At 32.2% G+C, this 22895-nt stretch overlaps 1 protein-coding gene and 2 long non-coding RNA genes across 3 annotated transcripts in view; all 3 read right to left on the bottom strand.

Annotated features, from left to right (window-relative positions):
• Positions 1-611: 611 nt before the first annotated feature.
• On the bottom strand, positions 612-3094 carry LOC127702658 (uncharacterized). The gene is made up of 3 exons (XR_007982522.1): positions 2847-3094; positions 1217-1312; positions 612-724 (listed from the first exon to the last, which is right to left on the bottom strand). It is a non-coding gene; the product is annotated as an uncharacterized LOC127702658 (long non-coding RNA).
• Positions 3095-3685: 591 nt separating this feature from the next.
• Positions 3686-4962, bottom strand: LOC127700267 (uncharacterized). Its single transcript, XR_007981515.1, has 3 exons — positions 4916-4962; positions 4003-4117; positions 3686-3751 (listed from the first exon to the last, which is right to left on the bottom strand). It is a non-coding gene; the product is annotated as an uncharacterized LOC127700267 (long non-coding RNA).
• Positions 4963-14093: 9131 nt separating this feature from the next.
• Positions 14094-22895, bottom strand: part of LOC127701524 (uncharacterized) — a 43718-nt gene continuing 34916 nt past the window's right edge. Inside the window, exons 13-20 of the mRNA XM_052205422.1 lie at positions 22617-22846; positions 21985-22123; positions 21386-21629; positions 20157-20277; positions 18523-18673; positions 17403-17515; positions 16688-16895; positions 14094-15499 (exon numbers count right to left, since the gene is read on the bottom strand). Coding sequence (XP_052061382.1) covers positions 14869-15499; positions 16688-16895; positions 17403-17515; positions 18523-18673; positions 20157-20277; positions 21386-21629; positions 21985-22123; positions 22617-22846 — 1837 coding nt within the window. The 3' untranslated portion in view covers positions 14094-14868. The remainder of the gene's footprint in view (positions 15500-16687; positions 16896-17402; positions 17516-18522; positions 18674-20156; positions 20278-21385; positions 21630-21984; positions 22124-22616; positions 22847-22895) is intronic.

The raw sequence follows: 22895 nt of genomic DNA, 5'->3' as shown, positions 1-22895 counted from the left end.
TCTTCCTGCGTACTGTTACCTTGTGAACTTGTACATTAAAAATCCGGCTTAGCGTGTTGGTCTAGTACAAAGCAGGGTATATATTCATATAACATTAACATGTTTTCGTCTGAATATGCATATTAATTTGACGCTGGACGTTCATCATCATCATCATCATCATCATCATCATCATCATCATCATCATCATCATTTTAATTGGTATACAAGAAAAATAAAGGAAATGAACACTAGTGATATAAAGGTTCCTCTATCAAAATTTTACACCATGATGCCATTGAAAGTAAAAGGAAACCCTACATTTATCATGATTATCATGATCACCATAAACGAAGTTACTTAAATTACTGAAATTTATCGTTTTGCATTAATTATGGCATAAAATCATTGTGTAAATTATATAAGTTGTATGATTAACTTCTTTTAGTGGTGGTCTTTAAACAATAATCTTTTAACAAAAAAAAATATAACAGTCTTATTTTTTAAAAGAAATATAAGTTAATTTCCTGTTATAACTTTATGTTTTATGTTTTTTAAGCTATATTGTTTTCAGTTAAATTTCCTTTCGTTATAATTACAAGATAAGATTTGGATAATTCTTAAAAGACAGTATTTGATGTTTATTTTCACCAACAAAATCACATTAAATTTCATAAGATAAAACACATTTTATTAGTTTTTAGAACTGATCATCTTCCATGGCGTTAGTGTTAGCTTCATTTGCCTGCAAAATATAAAAAAAAACAAGTAAGAAATAACCATACATTGTTGCAATTTGTATGAAGTATGCAGTTTCAATGAATTGTATATCATATCAAGAATTAGTTGCATTCAACCGTAGCTACGTAGCTCTTTGGTCCTTTTTTTTATTTCTGATGTGTACGCACCATAAATGTTCTTGTCTTTTTAATAAAGCAAATGTAAATTGTACTGGTACTAAGACAACTGGTGGTGGTACAATTTGTCTCCGTGGAAAATCCGTATTCACGCAACCGTATGCACGAAGAAATTGAACAGATACACATTTCGATGTTAAAGTAGTAATGAAATGTTCCGTGAAAAGAGGATTCATCAATAGTTTGTACTCATTGATTGGATGGAGGGCTGGTTAACGTTTAGTGCATGTAGTGTCTCATATAGAGGAGACCTGATGTATGAACATATGATTCATAAGTTCATTGTCATTTGCAAGGTGTTTTGGTGTCCTTTTACTTACCAAAATACTTCTGCAATAGACTAACGTCTTTGTTCACTTCCTCCAGTGACAAGTTATCCTCGGACATATTTTTCCTGATTTTCAACAATTCCCTGTCTGTAATAGAATTCAAGCCGTTATTTGTTTCAAATGTTTCCACAATGATCACTAAACATTGGCTTGAAGTCATTGTATGTATTGGTTTCTATTATAATACACTTATATGTATTGGATATCAGAATACGAGTTCTTATTCATCGATTGCGATACTCAAACAGTCGCATTATTCGCATTAATAAAACCTCGCAGTAATTTCTGAATTTACAGTACTTGAAAAGAAAAAAAGATACAACTTAAATATATAACGGACATTTGCGGTCCATTACAGGATTTTAATGGGAGAAAAAGTGAAAGGAAATCATCAAAATAATTCTGTATGGGATGTTAAACATTTTTGGCGAAAAAGAAAGGTATGAATAAAAGGAGAAGTGGGTGAAAATCACTGAGACAGGAACCAGGAGAAATATAGGCATGAGATCGCTTGCAATGTTATTTTCCATATACCTCTATTCCAAGTGGCATAACTCTTGTAAAAATAGATGGTCGGCACTCTTCCAAGATCTTTCTGAATTAAGCCTTTCATATGAACTTCATCAAAATTTGACAAGAAATTAATGTGGGAGTGCTTACAACGCAATGTTCAATATACATTACATTTCAAAGACATAACTCATTTAAAAATAATAGATCAGTGCTGACTTTCAAACTCATCCAAGACATTGCTCATATACACCTTTGAGCGCTTACAATGCAATTTTCGATTTGATTTAATTGATTGATTGATTGATTGGTGTTTAATGCCACTTTCAACACTATTGTGCTATTTCTTGGCGGTCAGTTTTTATTGGAGGAGGAAGCCGGAGTGCCCGGAGAGAACCACCGACCTTCGGTAGGAAAACTGACAATCCTAGTCAATTAAGATTGGAGTCGAGCGTACTTGTCCGAGACATTGCTGATATAAACCTGTGATATAAATTTTATAAGTATCTGGCAAGAATCGGACACGTGAGAGCGCTTACAAGGACGGACGGACGGGCGTTGTTGACAACGCGTTGCTCGGGGAACAATGATGTCATGATTTAACTTTTTTGAGTAAACATTGCAAATCCAATAAATAATTTGATATTTTTTTCTAATTTTTTGGCAAATATGAAATTGAGTCAAAGTTTTTACCGTCCAGTAATTACAGCAGTACAACAAAATCAGGATCTTTAACATCCACCCTATTTACGATTATTCAATGAAGATATTAACATGTACCCATCACTTAATCCAAATGGCATTATAGCACTTATTATCGGGTCAGGAGCGATATAGAATAAGGGTCCTGGATTTGGTTCGGCCAAAACGGTCATTTGTAAATCAAGTTGCAATCAATTTCCAAGTATGGGATAAGTCTTCTCAGTAACTAATCGAAGCTCGGATGTTTACTCAAGTTATTCTGGCATTATCCACTTACAAAACTAACCACAACGATATTGTAAAATAATGCTACCAGGTATTATATCTCTATTTTGATGGACAACGAATGATTTTTACAAGTGTATATTCAGATATACAAATAATTTATTTCAGATGTTGTTACATTTACCTACAAATCCTTTAGCCATAGTGAGCTGGACGTGGATTCCCTGCTCCGAAATGTTTCTCTTTCCATTTAGTACGTCTGCATCGAAACGACTTATAAATGAGTGTTCTTTCGTCCAGTTATGTCTTAAAGTCTGGATGTCGACATTCATAGCGTAGCATACTTTTTCATTTACAATCATTCTACTGGCTCTTCGGAACCTATCATGTACACAAGTTGACTCAGATTCTAAATAGGAAAATCTGGTTTCAACATCTGAAATTAATAATAAAGCCATATTGCATATATTTGCTAATCTTTGTTCACTTTTTAGTTTTCAATGTTGTGTTTTGTGTACATTTGTTCGTCATTTTTGTTATTTTTTTGGCATGACATTGCCAGTTGTTTTCGACTTATGAGTTTGAATATCCCTTAGATAACTTGTGTTTCTCTTTTAATGACAAATATCTGTATTTTCCTAAGAATTTTGTGTTCAACGTCTTATCATTAATATGCATGAAATGTTTCCCACAAGACGTTTAGCAAACAACAAACAACAATTAAATGAAATTTACTAGGGTTTCAGAATATTTCTTAAGCATTTTTGCGCAACATCATTTGTGGTGTGAAAAAAAGAGACTGATTGTACTTCCGAGAACTAATACAAATGAATTGTACTAGGATGTACTAATGGAATTTGATTTTACTCTCAAGGTATATGATAATGATAAATTTTCCCAACTGTATTTCTTAGAAGTTTATTTACTCCATGAATAGTCGACAACAGGTACTACATGTACTTGTCAAATTATCTGACTGCTTGACATCTAAGGATGATCAGGCATAATAATAAACAATATATCAAAACTTAGGAATTTGCATTACTCTGTCATGGTCATCTCTGCAGCTCCCCATAAACAAATCGAATTCTAAAAGTTAAGAGTAAACAATGGTAAATAAAGGTGTTCAAAATGTCTGGTCTTCAGTACTGGTCGGATGAATTAGTCATTGTGTTCCATTTACTATATGATATGGTTTTTAACTATTTTTGGTTTGCATTTTTAACTGGTAAAATGAAATGGTCCATGAGTTGAATCATAACCATACTTTCAAATAAAAAGAACTTTAGTCAGTTAAATAATTGTTATACATTGGTGTTTAATTTCCATTTAATTATTACCTTTCTCGTCTCGCCACTGTAGAAGTAACTGATACAAAATGAAACACACAAAACCGGTAATCACACATACTGCTATTGCATCCCTCCATATGCTGCTTACTTTTATACTAGGAAACTGTAAACAAAAATAAAGTTTTCATTCTTTATGATCTTTTAGAGCTATTTTCCTAATGCTTGTAGTTTAAAGGTTTGGTTGTCTTGCTTGCTTTGTTTGTATAAACGTTTGCTCAAGCATTGTAATTAAGAATGATATACCCTGCATTATACCTAACATCCAATAACATTTAAAAGTATAATGTATACAAGCTGAAGCCCCGCCTATCTGTTGATTGCAGATGTCAATCTTAAATACAATGCTTGAGCAAACATTTATACATACAATACAAGCAAGCCAAACAATCCTTTAAACTAGAAGCATTAGGAAAATAGCCCTAATATTAGAAATCATAGTAGGTATGTTTAAAATGTTTAAAATCAAAGCATAAACAACAATAATAATCATGTAATTTTGCGGAGTAAACTGGCAAACACAGAAACATGTTCTTTTGTGACATTATGAAAAACATAGAAACATGTACTTAATGCATTAAGTGTTACCATTGTCCGTCCGTACGTACGTACGTAAGTCCCAAAATTAGTTTCAGTTCTCTAACATTAGATTCAACCAAATGTTCTGAAACTTATGCACAATGCTTATTACCACAAAACACAGATCACGTTCGAATTTTGGATGCATTACTTTTACTGTTCTTGAGCCATGTCCCTTTATAACGTGATATGCAAGCGGGTGCATCGATCATCTGTGTCCCATGGACATATTCTCCATGTATTTCTTTTTCTTTTGAAAGTCGATAGTATTCTAAGGGATCTACCTAAACTATCGTAAAACATTGTAAACAATTGATGTACCTACCTGACTGGAGTTGAATACTAGGTTAACCATTTTGGAAACAATCTGTGATTCCGTTCTATAAAAAGAGAACATGAGGAGGGTTTATAAAAAATGCTATATATATATCAAATATCGTTTAATTGTTGTACAAAACATAAATCTGTTTATAGAACTCACTGTTAAACTTTATACGCAACCGTCACTCTTAAAGTGGTCCTTTAAAACATATTTTACTAGTGAAAGAAACATTATTTTTTTTATAGTTCTCATTTATGTTCAACTTTTTCTTATCTACATCACTAATGTCAATTAGCATAAATTATAAAATAATCTTACTTCAAATTATCAGATGACTGATTCTCCATCCATGGATTACAAAATAGGATAATTAAAATATTCACCAACAAAACTACGCCTGCCATGTTGGGTAACTAGCGATCCTAATGGCGTTGTTACGTGCAAGACGTCTATAACAAACACCCGTGCAGTTAGGCATCGGGTAACGTCACAGAGACTATCTCTAAAAATTTCACAGAGCCCCCCCCCCCCCCCTCCCAAAAAAAATAGAAAAAGAAAGAAAGATTGAAAATAAAGTATAAAGTAAAAAAATGTTACGAAGTACATGAATAACTTTGGACAGACGAACTTTGCTTTGTTTTTAGATTTAATGTACAAGCCAATTTTATATTCATTTTTATCTTCATAAATGACAATTGAATAATTAAATTCAAGAAAGAGTACAAACTCCTCCTTAGCATAGCATGCTGTACAAGAAAGCAGAAATATTCCAACGGGTACTTCGACATGAAAGAAATGAAAACACAAACTGATTCAGACAAATCACGGAGAAATGAATTTTCATCTTCGAATAAATACCTAATTACCCGTGCTTATAGTAACATGAAAACTATAGACGACGGCAGAAATGCTTTTAGAAGGGAAATGAATATGGATGAACCGGAATTAATGTATTGTTATTTTCGACTTGCTGTTTTTGACAGTTCCCTTGGTATCTTTTGTCTCTTTTCCTTCATTTTCAAACGGGCATTGTTGACTTAAACAAGAAAGTGACATTAGTAACATTTGTTTGTATATTAAACTAATAAATCGTAGTAAAAGAATTGCAAACGTCATACATGTAACTGGTGGCTATTCAAGGAAGGAGACACTAAGGTGCTAATGAATTACAGCCTATTGCAATCAACTGGTATAATGCCAGACAGATTTTGACAGTTATGTTAAGAATATCTACTTCACATTGACCTTATTGACTTTTGCTAAAATTAGAAGTAACAGTAGTGTACCAATGTTCATATCTTACAAGAATGTGTCCATAGTACACGGATGTCCCACTCGAACGATCGTTTTCTATGTTCAGTGGACCGTGAAATTAGGGTAAAAACTCTATAATTTGGCATTAAAATTAGAAAGATCATATCAAAGGGAACATGTGTACTAAGTTTCAAGTTGATTGGACTTCAACTTCGTCAACTTGTGAAACCACCTTGACCAAAAACTTTAACCTGAAGCGGGACAGACGGACGAACGAACGGTCGCACAGACCGAAAAACATAATGCCCCTAGGTGGGGCATAAAAAACAAAAACGCCGCCGTGCAAATCACAATCACTCAAAATGTCACGAAAAGGAATATAGGACACAATTGAGTAAATACAGGTCGGACTATTCTGGTATCTTAAACCACGAAAACATGTCGTGAGTGAGTTGAGACACAGAAATATTGTACCAGTCAACTAATTCGTGATGGTGCCCGTTAAACTTATGAAGTATCGATTTCAGTCGTTTTTTGTGTCTAGAGCAAAACACTGTTAATGAAGTCCATGTAGTGTGAACATATACGAGCTCAACGTACTAATTGAGATCTGTATACACCATACGATGGGACAGAGGATATATTACTGCCGAGAAATGGGATATCGGAAGTTTACAATTGGAAACGGTTACAATCATGACGTGTGTAATAAATTCTAGATTGAAGTCGTCCAATTGTGTGTATATCGAGGGGATGGGGAATATGAACCAGACATTCTAGATTCGGTAGTATCCTTAATCTCAAGTTGACTGATATTTTAGATGCAAGCACTCACTAAAATGTGGGTTATTGAGTACAAGACATCATCAATATAACTTAAAGATGAATTAATTAACTTTGCAAGATACCGTCTCTTTTTATTTTTGAAAAGGTTCACTGTGAATTCTGCTTCATATGAGTGTAAAACAAGTCTGCTTGTAGGGTGGACAATTAATACTAAAAGACGAACTGTTTTGAAATTTTAGGGGATTTATTATTTGAAGACCTTCTACAGACGGTCCTCGTGTAATTTTGATTAGGAGACAACATTTTTGTGTGGCGGTTAAATACGAGTAGTTCTCATGAACCTGTATAGACTCTGAAACTACTTGGTCAAAACAACTTAGCAGAAATGATGTATGAAGGGTCCTCTACAACATATTCTGAATTTAAGTGTATGTCGCATATCCAAGTTCACAATGGGTAGATGCAATGAAACTTTCTTTGACCTTTCACTGTACTGTATGCTTGAGTGGCTTGGGTATGGATAGCATGACATACAACGAAACTGACATATAATATACTCGTTTTATTTTCAATATTAATGATAGCAAACGGGAATATGTCACTATGTGGAGTTCACAGGCACTTGATAAGTGCCTGTGGTGGAGTTGTTAATAAAGTATTTTTGCAAATGTCAAGAGCAAATTTGGAGCCTGCATCACAACTGCAACTGATTGGTTCTGTCGTTTGTAGGGTTAAATTTAAAACAAGAGTGCACACGCTGAAATGTCTAGTCTGAGTTAGTTATAATTGAATTCATGTGGAAAGTCTGTAATATGAAGGTTTTACTAGCAGTATCACATAAAATTATCATTATTAATGTTCTATAAAAATAAGGTCACAGTCATATGAACCCTGTCAGACAGACATGTACACCTTACAATCATTCCATTCACCAAACATATTTGACCTATGGCTTATAATATCTGATAAACTGATAACATTACGAAAACTTATCATTGACCAATGAACCATGAAACTGATGAAGTCAAGGTCAGATGAAACTTCCCACACGGACATCTACAGCTTACAATCATTACATACACCAAATATAGTGGCTCTATTGCTTATAGTATCTGAGAAATAGTTCAAACAAATAAAAAAAAAACACTGTCCAATGAACCATGAAATTGATGTCAAGGTCAGTTAAAACGTACCAGTCGGACATGTATACCTTACAATCATTCCATACATCAAATATAGTTGACCTAATGCTTATAGTATATAAGATACCTTATCTGATCCATGAAATGAGGTCGGGGTCAGGTGAACCCTACCTGACGAGACATGTATAATCATTGCAAGGAACCCATTTACCAAATATAATTAGCCTATTACTCCTTAAGTAAAAGAGAGTATTTCACTTGACAAAATAACTGGATTTTTTTTTCAAGCAGTCACTGAACCATGGAAATAAGGTCAAGGACAATGGACATATGACAAACGGAAACATCGTAACATATTGTATCTGCATACAAGGTATGAAGCATCCAGGTTTTCTACCTTCTGAAGTATAAAGCTTAAAACAAATAGTTTACGCCGCCGCCCCGATTGTAATCCCTATGTCTCGCATTCTGCGACTTTGTCACAGGAGAGACAAAAATGGTACTTGCTGCACCTCCAACAAGCACATAGTATTTAGGTGTAAGAGCAAATAACAGTCAGCTCAAGAGTAGGAATGTGTTAGGCAAGGGGAACATGTCTGCCTGCAGTCTGTTATCTTGTAAAATATCTGGAAATTTAAAGCAAGCTTCACGATGATATCACATTAACATGTTATTGTCCTGAAAATCCATTTAATATACATGCATCAGTTAATCAATGTGAGTACCACTGCTGGTGGGCCTTGAATTTCACAGGGCATTTTCTTCCCAGTGTCAGTTACTAGCTTATTCATAAATTCAAACTTTGTTCATTCTTGTTTAGTGTCTGTAAGTCTGTTTTCTCAGAGTAGTCAGGAGTTAATGTGGACTGTTGTGTGGAACTTTCCAATATTTTTGGTTATTCCACATCTCTCTTTTGTGTATTGTGCTTGTATTGTTTCGCTAATTCTATTTATATCTGTTGATATTTTTAATAAACTGCTTCGCTGAGCGCAGCTAGATACGCCCTCGGAGGTCCAACCCTGAACAGTTGGGGCAAAAATGGACACAATATTCAAGCTTGATTCAGGTCTGAATTTGGATTGTAATTAAATATTTGACATATTATAGGTTTCTGAATAAATGTAGTCAAAGAACTTGAAATTGGTTATATGAATTGAATTTATATTCAATTAAAGATTTCTTGCTGTTGTGCATTACTTAGTATATCTGTTGTCAGCCTATAAACAAATAAAGTTCAATTAATTCTCAATGTCATATTAGAAATTTATGAAAATAAAAAGGGAGCTTACATCAATAGATATAACAATTCACCAAAGTTTCATGAGAATTGGTGACAGCATTTTTGAGTTATTGTCCGAAAACTGGAAAATCAACCCTTTTTTTAATGAATAACACCCCATAACTTCGAAATGTAAAATGTAAAATTTATAAAATTTTAAAGAGAGCTTACATCAATACATACAAACAATTCAACAAAGTTTCATAAGAATTGCTGAAAGCATTTTAGAGTTTTTGTCAGAAAACTGGAAAATCCCCCCTTTTTTTATGAATAAAACCCTGTAACTCGGAAACGTAAAATCTAAAATTTATAAAAATCGAAAGGGAGCTCATGTCAATAGATATAAACAATTCACCAAAGTTTCTTGCAAGTTGGTGAAAGCATTCTTGACTTATTGTCCGAAAACTGGAAAATCCCCCTTTTTTTATGAATAAAACCCCATAACTCGGAAACTTAAAATCTAAATTTTATAAAAAACAAAAGTGAGCTCCCGTCATTAGATATAAACAATTCACCAAAGTTTTATACAAATTGGTGAAAGCATTTTTGAGTTAATGTCCAACATGTTGACGACGGACAGATGGACGGACGGACAGACGGACAACGGTATACCATAATACGTCCCGTAAACGGGCGTATAAAAATGTATCAATGTATTTTCTTACTTCTCAAACATGTTTGACCCTGATTGTTACCAATGAATGCCGAGATTTAAACAAAACACCCTCTACTCATATATTGAAATCTTGTGAAAATCACAACCCATAATATATTTCATGGCAAAATCATGACCTATTTGTATATTTCTCATTTATCAAATACATTTTTTTACATCTTAATCTGATTTTTAAGGATAAAACAAGCATCTATACAGATATCTAATCAAAAGATGAAACCTATGGACCAATTGACATTTTACCATGATGAGTATGAAATCTATTGATATATTTGATACGTTAAAAAAGGGACCCATTCCAGCCACATGTCTGTGTATACCTTTATATAGGAAGAGACCCCTGAATCCTAATGCCAAACAAGCAACAATACTATTCAGACATTAATGCCCTACTAAAAAGACCAATATGAATTAAAACCAGGTGCAGATCCAGGATTTTAAAAAGGTGGCCCCCTGACAAGCCAACCTTTAGAGTGATACTTGTAAAAAGTCTATGCAGTTATAATATATCTGTAGCTCCAGAAGGGGGGCCTGGCTCCCCCCATAATCCACCTCTGAGAACCTTTGTACAAAAGAACAAACTCTTTTAATTCTTTATTTCAACATTCAAAACTAAGTGAACACAGTTTAAAAACCACATAAATTTCTTCATAAAATATATGTGTATAATATAAAATACATGATGTATGCTAATTTGATTAGCACTAATTTAATGTATATAATAAATATTTTTGAAATCTATGTATATATATATATATGTGTGGAATGTTCATAACATGGATAATTTGTGATATCTATGACTGAATAATATATATATGAATTAAATAAATAATAACATCTTTTGATTTTATTATTAAAGTTATAGTTGTTAGATATGACAGTTTTAATCTTGTTTACAAATTGTTCTTTGGATCCATATTTGTTTACAAGGGTACGAATATTTGTGAATTGAAGAAAAATTGTATTTCAGAGGCTAGCTACTAGATTTTGTAGTTTTGCTGAAGTTTGCATTCAAGCCATTAAGAAACTTATACTTCAGTGAATATTTAAATTTGTAGTTCAACAATACCCATGAAATCCACAAAAATTGGCAGCTTAATGAATAAATAATGAATCCACAGTAATCAATGGTTTCCCCGATTCTTTAACAAGGTAGATAACTCTATGGTATCTGAATGCAGTCAAACTTAAAACCAGATTGGAATTAAAAGCTTTCACTTCTTTTTATAAACTTCTTGGTATCTCAAAGAATAAATCTATGTAGCGTTTTATGGTTAGATCCAATAATTTGAGTTTGAGAGGGGTAATACCAAAATCTGAAATATTTGTCACTTTTTAAAAGACTTTGTTGATTTGCCAACATTTTGTTTTGAACCTCAACTACCTCTTATTTAATCACAAGAAAGAGTACAAAATGAATTAATCCTTTAAACTGCAATTAATCGTTGAAAATTTTATGAATTTGTAGCCTTTAATGAGATAATTTAATTTATGTTTTCATTTGACAGCATATTGGAGTAGCTATTACTTGTATAGCCATAAATTTAAACTGTTGGTTACATTGTCATGATGACTCATAAGTACATTCAGACCAGCCTAGATAAGTCCCAGCTTCATAAAAGTGAGACATAGAACTGCCCTGCATAACAACATATATGGATTTCTCTGAATTTATGAAAATAAGGTTGTTTTCAAACACCACAAAAAACACAACACAGTGTTTAAACTTTTGCTTTTAACAATTGACAGCGACAGTATCTTTACCTTAATATGGTAAAAGAATAATCTGATCATAAAATAAAAAATCTAACAAATTTACTGAAAACAAACAATAAATGAACAATGAGATGGCATGATACCAAAGTATAAATAGAGAGATCTAACAACAAAAACAATGGTTATATACATAACATCAACATAATAATTTCATCTTTTGTTGAATGGAAGACATCCCTCAACTATTTTTTTATTTCAACAATAGTCTGTTTTCTCAAATTTTTATAAATTTCTCATTTTCCTGTGGGTTGCCCCTGAACCTCTTAGTGACTCCTTTTTGGGGGCAAAAGCAAAATGAGAATAACAAATGTACTAAAATCAATAATTATTTCAGATTCAACCATCATAAATCAACCTATAAATAGTTTACATCCTCATCCTTTGGCCTCGGTTGGATATTGGTATCATAACAATCATACCACATCTCCTTATTTTTATAAGTCTACAAAAATCAATATTTTTTTTTAATTCATACTTTATTAAAAGAAAACATGATGATGCTCAGCAGTATTAGCTGTTTTTCCATTTCTTTACCTTATTATCAAACATTAATTGTCACAAAATTGCAACCTTTTACTGATATGCTTCCGCAAATAAGATATCCCATCATAGGGTTGAGAGGCAACCAAGGGGCAACCAATAAAGTAAGAATAAATACTAACACAATTCAATTGTACAAAGCCAGCACTATTTGTAAAAGAGTAATCCTATAATAAAACTTCTGTGTATAACTGCATAATATACAAATAACACTACCTTACAAAGGTTACAGCTGTTATCATAATGCTAGCAAGATAAAGGTTTGGTTGACTTGCTTGCTTTCTTTGTATAAATGTTTATTAAGCATTGTAATTAAGATTGACATCTGAAAATATATAAAAAGATGGAGTTAAACTTGTATATTATATTTAAATTTGATTGGACATTATCAAATAATCAAATTTACCTATATACAGGTTTAACTCCGCCTACTTATATTATTTGCAGATGTCAATCTTAATTACAATGCTCGAGCAAACATTAATTGAAACAAAGCAAGCAAGCCAACCAAACCTTTAACTTGCTAGCATTAGGATAACAGCTGTAATATTATACATATGTTATGTGTATCACAAAAATAATGAAAAGAAACACATCAAAGAAATCAGGTCTATAATTTTGTACACCAGACACCGGTTGTCTACATAAGACACAAGTGACACCTCAACTTTAACCAATATTATAACTGTTTGTTTATTCTAAATTAAAAGCACCTTCACTATGTATTTTCTATGAGTTTACATCATATTTCTTAATGAACAGGCAAGAACAGCATCAGTAAAACCTCATTTTACTTATATTTTTCTTAAGTGATCTTAAGTCAAGTTGCCACTTTTTCAAATATCAATGCTTTAGAACCATCTTTCTTATTATAACGCCCAAATAATTGTTTCACTCAATAATGTGTTAAATAAATAAATAAAAATACTCATGCTAAGCACATGCCGAATTTAACAGGTAAAATTTTTCATTGTTAGTTAATTGTAAGGATTGAATTTTTTGTACCAAGATATTAGTTTATGTTAAAAGATTCGAACTGGCTGTTCCTTTTTTAAATTCTTTGAAATATTGATTTTATCTTATTATCTTTAAATAAACAGCTGCGCCACGAGCGCATGATACGCCCGTCGTCTTGTGTGTGAGGTTTTATGCAATAATCATAAATCGTTTCTGAGATACGGTGTGACATGTGAAAAACCCCCTTTTTTATAAAAAAAATCAATTACTCTAAAATAAAATTTTGAATCATCACCAAAAAGTATACAGATCTTTAGATTAATATAATTAAGAAGTGTGTAAAGTTTTAAGCAATAATCATAAATCATTTTTGAGATACGGCGTGACATGTGAAAAGCCCCCTTTTTTTTTACAAAAAACTCAATAACTCTAAAATAAAATTTTGAATCATCACCAAAAAGTATACAGATCTTTAGATTAATATAACTAAGAGGTGTGTAAAGTTTTAAGCAATAATCATAAATCTTTTTGAGATACAGCGCAACATGTGAAAAAAACACCCCCCTGTTTTAGTTAGAAAGTCCTGTAACTCAAAAAGTTTTAATCTTATTTTCACAAAAGTATACAGATCGTTTGACCATCATAAGAAACAACTATGTTGAGTTTCAAGAAATTTGGATAAGTCCTTCTCAAGTTACAGTGCGACATGTTGACGCCTGACAGACAGACCGACACCGGACATTTGTAACCATAATATGTCCCGTAAAAGGCATATAAAAATAAACTTACAGACGAAAGCTTTCATTAAGTTTAATTTGAAATTTTTTCTCGCTGAATAACAAATATCTTATAAAAATTTCAATTCCAAATCATAATTAGTTTTCCCCCTCGTATAGTCTTTTTCATGAAATAAATTTTTAAAAAATATTATCTTGCTTGCATTTCTTATTTCAAAAAAATTAAGAAGTACAATTAAATTTTTGTGTGGCCTTATCAGCATCAATCAGCACATGCTTTTTAGTTCCTTGATGTGTAATCTAACAATATATGCCTAATTTTATTTTCTGACAGGAAGATTCACGACTCTTTTGACCACTTAGAAGTTGTCAACTATTCTTAAAGTATGTTTAATTTTGGAACTGTCATACTGTTTTCACTTTCTGTAACAGGGAAACTGGCTCCGATAATTAAAAATACTGAGTAAAAAAAAAAAAATAAGAAACACTTATTTAAAATTTGGTATTTCAAAAATTACGTAAACTTCAAAACATAAAAAAAAAATTATTGTAAAAAAGAAAATAAAGGATAAGGTGCATTTTTTAATTGACATAAATGCAATTAAAAAAAAAAAAAAAAAAAAAAATTTTAATTTCAATTTTTTTTGTATTAAAAAGGGATGTGGCATAACGTAAAAATTTCAAGATTTTTTTGTTTTAAAATAGATGTTGCTTAACTTTTATTTACTTAGTACAATGTTCATAAAATCACATTTTGACAAAAACGGACCAAATCTACTGATATAATTAACTATATATAATGTATGAGATCATACAGAGGTAATAGTCTGACACATTTCAAATGTTAAATTTTGACAAAGCTCTTTTGAATTGTCACTAAAATAATCACTGGTCTCATCGCCTCGATCTCCTTTCTCACTTGATGTAAGTAATGGAAGACATTGTGAAAAGGATGAGGGGATTTCATGTGAATGCCTATGGGATTTATTTGAGATGGATCCTGTTGGACTAATGTCTGGGACTTCATAATGATCACTATATTTGTCTTTTTGAAGAGCCTGTGGCGTTCCAATGCTGTTGCTTCGTTGTCTTCCCTGAGGACTTGAGGGACTGAATGCTGGTTTCACCAATGTTTTTGTAGGTGTCAACAATTTTATACTTTGACTTCCGCCACTCAAACGTTTTGCGTCCTGAGAACTTTGAGACAGACGGTTAAAAAAGTTCAAAAAATTAGTGGAATGTGATTTGGTCATCGTTGAATGACAAGACGTTGATTTAAATTCTATTGGATCTAGATCGTCAGCAAGATAAACACTGTTAGTTGGAGCATCTAAACATGGTTCCAAAAATGAAGGGTTTGCTTTCAGAAACCTTATGATATCTGGTAAGTCCAGACGATCCTTTGATTCAGATGCCAAACAATTATATATAAATCTGTATCTGAAATAGGAAGAAGAAGAAAAATATCGATTAAAATACATTTTTTTTGTTAAAGATATTTTATACTTTTTTAGCATGTAATGAATTTTATTGTATGCAGCAAACGGATAATTTTAGTATCATGTAACATGGCTTCTAAAACAGTCATATTTTTTACTGACATGTCCCAACGAATTCTCTTTTGTCCGATTGTCATTCAGCGGAAACAGACACCAAATGCAGATTTTTTGGTTGTTTTTTTATGAACAAAATTCTCATTAAAGTGTCATGAGGAATAATCACTGTAGAACCACACCCTTATTTAATCCCCCTCACCCAAATTGCTATTACTATTTACTATCAAGGTTAATTAGTTGTCAGACAGCTGAGATTTACTTGTTTACCTAACAGGTAAATTACAGTACCAAACATCAATCAATCTTTGTGAAGATGCTTATCATTTTAAACTGGTTTTCATCTAACTAATTTACGTAAGCAATAAAAGATTAAGTGAATCAAACAAATGTTTAAAATAATTAAATTAAAAAGTTGTTTGAAAAAAAACCCCAACAAAACCATGATGTGTGTGTGTGTGTGTGTGTGCAGGTGTGAAATTTGATCATGCATTTGAAAGCTTGAAAAAATATAGTTATACCAATTTTCTCTAGCATTTACTTGAAGATATGACATGGAAATAACCACTTAAACTCATATATTCAAAATGTACACCAATCAAACATGTATTCCATATCTGTTCCTAGTTTTATCTCTGTCTGGTCAACATCCGGTATTCTAACATGTTTGTATTTAAAACAAAAGCATTTTTTAGTATTTTCAACATAAATGTAAATCATCTTGTGTTTCACACTACAAATGATGCTCTGTAAGTTGATGAAACTTCTACCAATATACAAGTTACTGCAAGTTTCAGAAATCCATTACAAAAGTACCTAAAAAGAAGACCATTTTGAACTCTCCAGAAAAAATGAAGGATATCTGGCAATTAAGGCAAATATATAAACATTTGCAATTAAATGGCAACTAATTTGTCTTTTATGTTAAGTGCTTGTATTAACATCCTTAAGCTTTCAGCAAACAATGGCTTACATAATGACTAAAAACCATTTTAATTTTGGTAAATACAACAACCACAGAAAAACAAAGTCACTGAAGACTGAAAGGAATGGAAATGACATGATATAAACTCACATATCTTCAGGACAGTTTCCAGGTAATATTAGTCTGTTTTGATTCTTCACATATTCTATAACTTGGTTATTAGTCAGACCTTGGTATGGAAAACTACCAAATGTTACAATCTCATACAGCAGTACTCCATAGCTCCAAATGTCAGACTTTGAAGTAAACAGTCCATCCCATAAACTTTCAGGTGACATCCATCTAACTGGTAACATACCTAAATAACAAAGAGATGCAAATATTATTCTAAAAGATGTGATATGTTCTGTGTTATAATACCATATATGCAATGACAAGCACAAATATAACATGCAAATTTTTTTATGCACAGAAATACAGATTCTGTCTCCATGCTTTGGTTACAAGGATCTGACAATGCGCCTCTTCTTACTTGTTTATAAGACAAAGAAGAGGTAATGTCACTTCTTAACATAATGATATAACTGATGCATAGTTCAAAGTCTTATGTCTGCTTTCTGTAACGGTGCTATTGTGAAGATTGTGGCTAGTACTTCGTTTTGAATTGATAAGGCTTGTGTTCATACAAATTTATTCATGTAATGAGTAGTTGCACACAAGGCAACGTTACATATACAAACGTTAGTGATGTTCGTTACATAGTAAATGAATAGTGGCAAATCCTTGACAGGTGCCTTAATTCTTTAATGGATCTGATTGATATAATGTCCATCTTTTCTAACTCCACTAGTATCATATGACTTACCTTTCTTGGTAAATCTGTAATAATCAGATTCTATAATTGGTCTAGTCATTCCAAAATCTCCTATTTTCACTGTTAGGTTGGAATGAACTAAGCAGTTTCTACAAGCCAAATCTCTGTAAAATAAGAAGTACAAGACGTCATTTATAAATAATCTTTCATAAATAGTCATGCAAGTTCACACAAGTGATTTAAAAGTAATTTTCTTGCAACTGATAAGTTCAATTTCAATTTTACTTAAAGCTAATGAAATGTTTATTAGGCATTGAAATTACTATAGCTCAGTTAAAACAACATGTCACATTACCTAAGATTTGCTAAAATTCCACTGCAATGAGCAATTTTAAGTACAACACCTGGCCTTTCGGTCATAAAATTTTTATTGTACTCAGACCCTGAAATTAACCAATCAAAATTCTGTATTTCAGTGTTTTTAAAACAAATTTTGAACTCCAAGTACTGAGTTAAGTTTTATGACCGAAAAAGGCCTGATATCTAAAATTAAAATCAAATTACTCATAGAAACTGAAGAGATCAGGATGAAAAAAGAAGCTATACAGTTTATTTATACTTTCTTTGAACCATGAAAATTCAAGAGTAATCGGCATATTAAACCAGACAGAAACCTCAAATCATAAGAGATTTGTATACCACACCACTTTTAAAGTCTCAGGTATGACAAGGACACCAATTGAACTCATTAGAAGCGGATTTAGGGAGTGGCCAAGCCGCCCTTTACGGAACAATGGAACAAAATATATGGTTAATGCATAGGCTGTTTACAAGTCCAACTCCTACAATTGCCTTGATGGTGAGCCCAACCCCCTCAAAATCCTAGATCTGCATCTGCTCACAAACTTGCCACTCACGTCAAGCATGCTTTCATAAGACAAAAGACAATTTACCAGAAAAGACTGGATGGGGTAGGTGTAATTGATACAATAATATTATAGAAATCTTCCTAAAAACAATAATATTATAGAAATCTTCCTAAAATAAAAACTGCTAACACAGAGAAAAGTCTCGCCTTTTTGTTATTACCCAAGTCTCGCTTTTTGACTATGTGAAGGCGACACAAAACGGTGGCTAGGTCATAAATATATTCCACTATTACAGATCTTACCTATGTACATATTTCAAGTCATGCATATATTTGAGACCACTGGCTACATCCAATGCCATTTTGGTCAGTCTTTCAGAACTTATATCTAATGCCTCTTTGCAATCACTTCCTACTAAATTCCTACGTGATAACAAATAGGTTTTCAAATCACCTGCAACAAGAAAATATTGTTGTGAAAACTGTCCTCATTAAATATTAAAGGGCAGCAAATCAGTCAGTTTAATTCAAATTCTAAGAAAAATAATTAAATACATTTTTTTTTGGTTTGTGACACAATAGAAGGTTGTTTTACATTTCAAATTTAAATTCATAGTGGACTTGGACAACAATTCCCAAACTGATATGAACTATTAGATCCTTATACTTTATAAAATCTGTCAAAATATGTATAGGTCGTTAACAGATATAGAATAATACATGCAAACTTTGAAAATAATAATGGTTCTTTTTGCACATTACGACATTTTAAAGTGTTAGAATATATAATATTCATACAGTGTAGGAAAATATAAAATTTATTTGATGAGTTTTAGAAACAGAGAGAAAACCCAGGCTTGCAAAGCTTTTCTCCTGTTTTGAGTACAAATAAATTTGATTTTTTTTATTAGTACTTTTGTATCTATAACTAGCTTTATATTAAAGCTGTCTTGAGATGCTCCTTTGGTGGTGGAATATATAAAATATCAATAACTTGCTAGTGTTGTTGATTTTCATAATAAGCAGAGAGCACAAGTTTAAATTGTCTATAGAAGTGCTAGTATTTGTCTGTATCTTTTTTACTGTTCAGAAATATGTTTGCAATCTTGGTCAGTAGAGAACTGACAGTGACAGACTTGGTAGTGTTCTGAGCCTAGAAGGACTTCTGAACATTACTGCTTTGAAATATCATTCAGGCCTCTGTGATTAACTTTGAGGTCTCTGTTGCAGACTTTGTAAAGGCATTTTTTAGTGTGATTGTCTCCCTTGGAAAAAGTCCAAAATCATGTTTTGCAGCTTTTTCATGATCACAATTGTGCAATCAGGACAAAGGATTGTCTTAATCGTTTAAGTTGGAAGGTATGCAGAACCAAAAATGAAACAATTTTTTTTTCATATTTATACCAGATCTAAGGGTGCATTGCAGACAAGTCATGGCTGACTTAGGCCTGAGACCACAGCTATTTCGTAGTGCATTTCTTTTAGACAATAAATGAAAATTAAAAAAAATCCCACCTGTGCTTTCAAAATAATATTTTTACAGTGTGGTGTACTACATTTTGGACAAATTATATCAAAATTATAGAAAACTTCATGATCTCTAACTCAAAATATGGACAATTTTATGTTAAGGGGGTCTTGAATTCTTTTGACAGCTTCCAAAATACTAATTTTTATCCTTTTTTAGCTGGACCAAATCACTACTTTACTTTAAAATTAATGACCCAAATTTTTTTTACAGTGTATTTTCATCCCCCTACTTGCTATTTGAGGCATAAAACATGAAGAAATAAATTTGGAAAGGGTATAAAAAAAATGGCAAGTAACACACTGTCCACACTAGGGACTATATTTGTAGACAACGAAAAATCAAGGGACAATAACTCTGTTCCCATACCATAGTTATATAGAAAATATAACTTTGTGATTGTACATACCATGCAGATGGTACTCCATAACAGCATAGACAGGTTCTCCTCTGGTACACACACCTAGTAACTGTACAATATTTGGATGTTTGAATCTCTTCATAATATCTGCCTCACTTAGGAAATCAATCTGAAATATGGAAAATCCTGTAATAACACGACTAATAACAAGTCTGGCCATGCCTCGCTGCATGCATTTGATTGGTGTAACATGTATACTGGAGCAAAAATTATCATTCCCTTTCATTGAAGCTAAAAAAACTTTTCCCTGTACAATGAGTGCTGTAAAATTTCAAACTGTCAGCAAACAGGAAGTGGCTGTACAGAAGATGTTAAAATTACTTACTCATTACAACTAAACATTATCAAGCTGTAGACCAAATATTAAATCATTCCCTTCAATAGGAGCCAAGAAAACTTTTGCCGAAAATTTTCCTTGTATAATGAGTTCTTTAAAATTTCAAACTAACAGCAAACAGAAAGTGGCTACACAACAGTTGTACAAATTGCTTACTCGCTACAACCTAGTAACTGTACAATATTAGATGTTTGAATCTCTTCATAACATCTGCCCCACTAAGGAAATCAATCTGAAATATGGAGAATCCCGTCATAATAAGAGATTACCTTAAATCCAAACTGTTGATGGTTCAAGCCTAAAAAAAAGTTTTCCCTATTTCATTTAAAAAAGATGTTAGAGTCAAGCATCCTTTAAAGAATAGATTTTTTTTGTTTTAAAATTAAAAAAAAAACCTCCTGCAGACATTCTTACCTATTCTTACATCGGACTCAGACTTCTTTTAAACTGAGTTTTACACTGCGTATTGCTGTGTATTTGTTTATTCTACATTGGCTAGAGGTATAGGGGGAGGGTTGAGATTTCACAAAACATGTTTAATCCCCCACATTTTTGTGCCTATCCTAAATCAGGAGCCTCTGGTCTTTGCTAGTCTTGTATGCTTTTTTAATTTTGGTCAAGCATACCTTATAGTGTTAAATTTTGAAATAAATAATTTGATTGGTAGCGTATAAAAACTTTTAAAAAATATGTGAAATTTTTTTCTGACTCAGACAAAAAAAAAAAATCCCCCCTTGAAGTTAAATGGTCGCTCCCTTATAGCTGTAGATGGTAATTAATACCCATCTCAACATAAAAATCAATAGTGATTGTTGTATTAAATAATCTTTAGCGAATTTTACTCAATAAATTACAGTCAAGATTGAATCATATAACAAACCTTTTCATCAACTCTGGCTCCGATTTTTAATGCTTTAACTGCTACAGCCACCCACCCACGACCATCAAGGAAAGCTTCTCCACCAAATACTGTTCCAAAGGCTCCTTCTCCCAATTTCCTGTTCACAACAACTTTGTCTCTCGCCATCTCCCATTCATCCAAAGATAAACACGGAGACATGTCAGGAGAAAGCAAACCTAATTCTTTCATTCTTTCGTGTGTTTTTCTCATTTTGGCATCATATCTAAAATAAATATATTTCGAATTTACATTATTGATTAATTTATTCATTTACAATATAGACATTAATAGACAGTCATAACAAATCTGTGTTCAAGTTTGCAGAATTCTTCATGATCAATTAACATATAATTTGCTCATGTATCTTTTTAATATACCTTCTCCAGGTATAAGTGTAAGCATGCTTTAACTATCAGACTGCTAGTTCAGAATTCATTGCTGTGCAGCCAAAAATAATTAAAGCAGAGAAACAATACATATAAAACTACAGATAAACATCTTTACAAAAGGGAGATAATTCATGTATACTAATACATACATATCTTTTTCTTTCAAAATGCATGAGAAATCTAAATTACCTGAATTTTATAAAAACTAGCACCAATACAACCAGAATGAGGAAGACACCAAAACCAATCACATTAGCAATAACTATAGCCATCTCACAGGTTACTCCAAAAGCCCTCCGGAAAGTTTCTACTACACATTCTTCAACATCTACAAAACATAAGTATCATCATTTTGTTTTAAAAACTTATTGAGACTGTAGGCATATATTTAGTCCATTGAAGAACAGTTGGCTGTCAAGGAGATCATCTCCACTTGCAGTAAATAATGTTGAGACTAGGTAAATTTGAGAAAACAAATTAAAGGCATCATTGTTTGAATGGTGTTTTTTTTTTCTACTTGATTATATTTGGCAAATTATTTTGTATCTTTCACATATTATAAATACATATTAACATAATCATAACTTGTTTAAGACTTCAAACATAATAATCATCATATTGTGTAAACTAAATATATATGGACAAAGACTAGCTCCCTTCAACTTGAAAATGGTAACTTGATAATGGCAAATCATTTAAAAATGCTTGGAGTGAAAGGACTTGTTTAATGAACTACCTAATGAATTTTATGCTACTAGTGTTCAAAATAATAAGCTTAATACCAAAGTAATATTAATATTATATTTCAGCTACTTGCTTACCTATATGACCATCTGAAGGTCGTTTACCCTGTGATGTTAACCAGCGAATCTTAGTTTCATCAATTTGTAGTTTGCCTCCATGTAAACCAGGCATAAATTGTCCTACAAGTCGTGTTCCATTGTGGAAGTGTTGTAATATATTTATAGTTCCTGGTCGGTTACTACCATTAAACTTGATATGTCCTGATACCCCATGGAAATCTGTCTGGTTCACATAGTCTGCTAGTTTCCTTAAAATGGATATATATGTGTAAGTATAATTTGTTTTCTATAATCTGT

This window comes from Mytilus californianus, unplaced genomic scaffold (assembly GCF_021869535.1).
Source record: "Mytilus californianus isolate M0D057914Y unplaced genomic scaffold, xbMytCali1.0.p SCAF_5, whole genome shotgun sequence".
Lineage (NCBI taxonomy): Eukaryota > Metazoa > Mollusca > Bivalvia > Mytilida > Mytilidae > Mytilus > Mytilus californianus.
The sequence above is the reverse complement of the archived record's forward strand: the minus strand, read 5'-3'. Positions and strand labels throughout refer to the sequence as shown.